General features: G+C 68.4%; 1 protein-coding gene across 1 annotated transcript in view; it reads right to left on the reverse strand.

The window, feature by feature from the left end:
• Positions 1-380: 380 nt before the first annotated feature.
• Positions 381-1,731, reverse strand: part of LOC114071160 (M-phase inducer phosphatase 2-like) — a 5,936-nt gene continuing 4,585 nt past the window's right edge. Inside the window, exons 7-8 of the mRNA XM_027908893.1 lie at positions 921-1,169; positions 381-434 (exon numbers count right to left, since the gene is read on the reverse strand). Coding sequence (XP_027764694.1) covers positions 381-434; positions 921-1,169 — 303 coding nt within the window. The remainder of the gene's footprint in view (positions 435-920; positions 1,170-1,731) is intronic.

The raw sequence follows: 1,731 nt of genomic DNA on the forward strand, positions 1-1,731 counted from the left end.
GGGGGCTGCCCCCCGTTACCATTTCGGGGGAGATGTACTTCAGGTCCTGGTGCTTCCCCTGCACCGTCTGCAGCAGGTGGGCCTGGAGGGGACACGGGGGTCACACCTGCCCCGGGGGACCCCCAGGGGTGACCCCACACACACACCAGCTCAGCTCCCGTGGGGGGGTCCCCGTGTCCCTAAACCAGGACCAGGCCCTGCAGAGGGGCCCTGATTTGGGGGAAGGGGGGGCAGAGCTGCCCTGTCTGGGTGGTCCCACCTTGGAGAAGTCCCCGATGAGCTCCTGGTCGTCCTTGGCCAGCAGCTGCTCCAGGGCCTCGTGGCACAGGGACAGCGAGCGCTGCAGCCGCACCGGCTGAGGGGACAGGGGGACACCGGGGTCAGGGGACAGCCCCAGGGGACAGGGGGAACATCCCGGGGTCAGGGGACACCCCCTGGGGACAGGGGGGACACCCCGGGGTCAGGGGACACCCCCAGGGAGGGCACCTTGGAGTTGGGGGGGGACACCTCAGGATAAGTGGGACACCTCAGGGTCAGTGGTGAATGCCACAGTCAGGGGGAGATCTGGGGTGAGGGGGGACACCCCCGGGGGCATGGGGGACACTTCTAAAGTCAGTGGGACACCCCAGGACAGTGGGGACACCCCGGGGGCAGGGGGACACTCCCAAAATCAGAGGGATATCCCTGGGCTCAGCAGGGACACCCCCCAAAGTCAGAGGGAGCGGGACACCCCCGGAGTCAAGGGGCACACCCCTGGGGTCAGAGGAACTCCCCCCCTCAAGTCAGTGGGGACACCCCCAGAATCAGGGGACACCCTTGGAGTCAGGGGGACCTCCCAGGTCAGGGGGGGCTCTGTCAGGGCACAGCCCAGCCCCCTCAGAGACCCTCCCAGGGACCCCCCGGGGCTCCCCATCACCCACCGGCTCCGCCGCCCCCTCCCCGCGTGTCCCTGCGATGCTGCTCCGTCTGCGCTTGGCCCGCCCGGCGGGGTCCCCGTCCCTGTCCCTGTCCCCGTCCCTGTCCCGCCGGGGCCGCTCCGGCCGCCTCAGGCTCCAGCAGCCCGGGGGAGATCCCCGGGATCCCGAGGGCTCCGGAGCTCCCCCGGGCTCCCCCCGGAGCAGCGGCGCCCGCAGCAGGTTCTCCATCCCCCGCGACACCGGGACAGCGCCCTGGGGGGGACACGGGGGGTGAAGGGGAGGGGACACACCCGGTGCTTCCCCCTCCCTCCCCCTCCGGGGAAGGAATCCCCTGCCCCTCCCCAAAGGGTGGATCCCGTGCCCAGGGTCCTTCCCTCCCCTCAAATGGGATGGATCCCACACTCAGGGTGTTCCCCCACCCTCCCAAAAAAGGATGGATCCCACATTCAGGATCCATTCCCTCCCCCCAAAAAAATCCCACACCCAGGATCTCCCCTCACCCCAAAAGGGATGGATCCCACATCCAGGATGTCCCCCCACCCTCCCAAAAAAGGATGGATCCCACATCCAGGAACCATTCCCTCCCCCAGAAAGGGCTGGATCCCACACTCAAGGTCCATTCCCCCCTCCTTCCCCAAAATCCCACATCCAGGATCCCCCTCCATCCCAGAAAGGGCTGGATCGCACACCCAAGGTGTCCCCCACCCAAAAGGGACGGACCCCCCGGGCCCATCACCCCCCAGATGAAGGACCCCCCACCTTCCTGTCCCCCTCCAGCAGGATGGCCATGAATCCCTCCCCCTCCTCCTGCTCG

This window comes from Empidonax traillii, unplaced genomic scaffold, assembly GCF_003031625.1.
Source record: "Empidonax traillii isolate 1590-97213 ecotype Southwest subspecies unplaced genomic scaffold, ASM303162v1 scaffold1872:size53649, whole genome shotgun sequence".
Taxonomy (NCBI): Eukaryota; Metazoa; Chordata; class Aves; order Passeriformes; family Tyrannidae; genus Empidonax; species Empidonax traillii.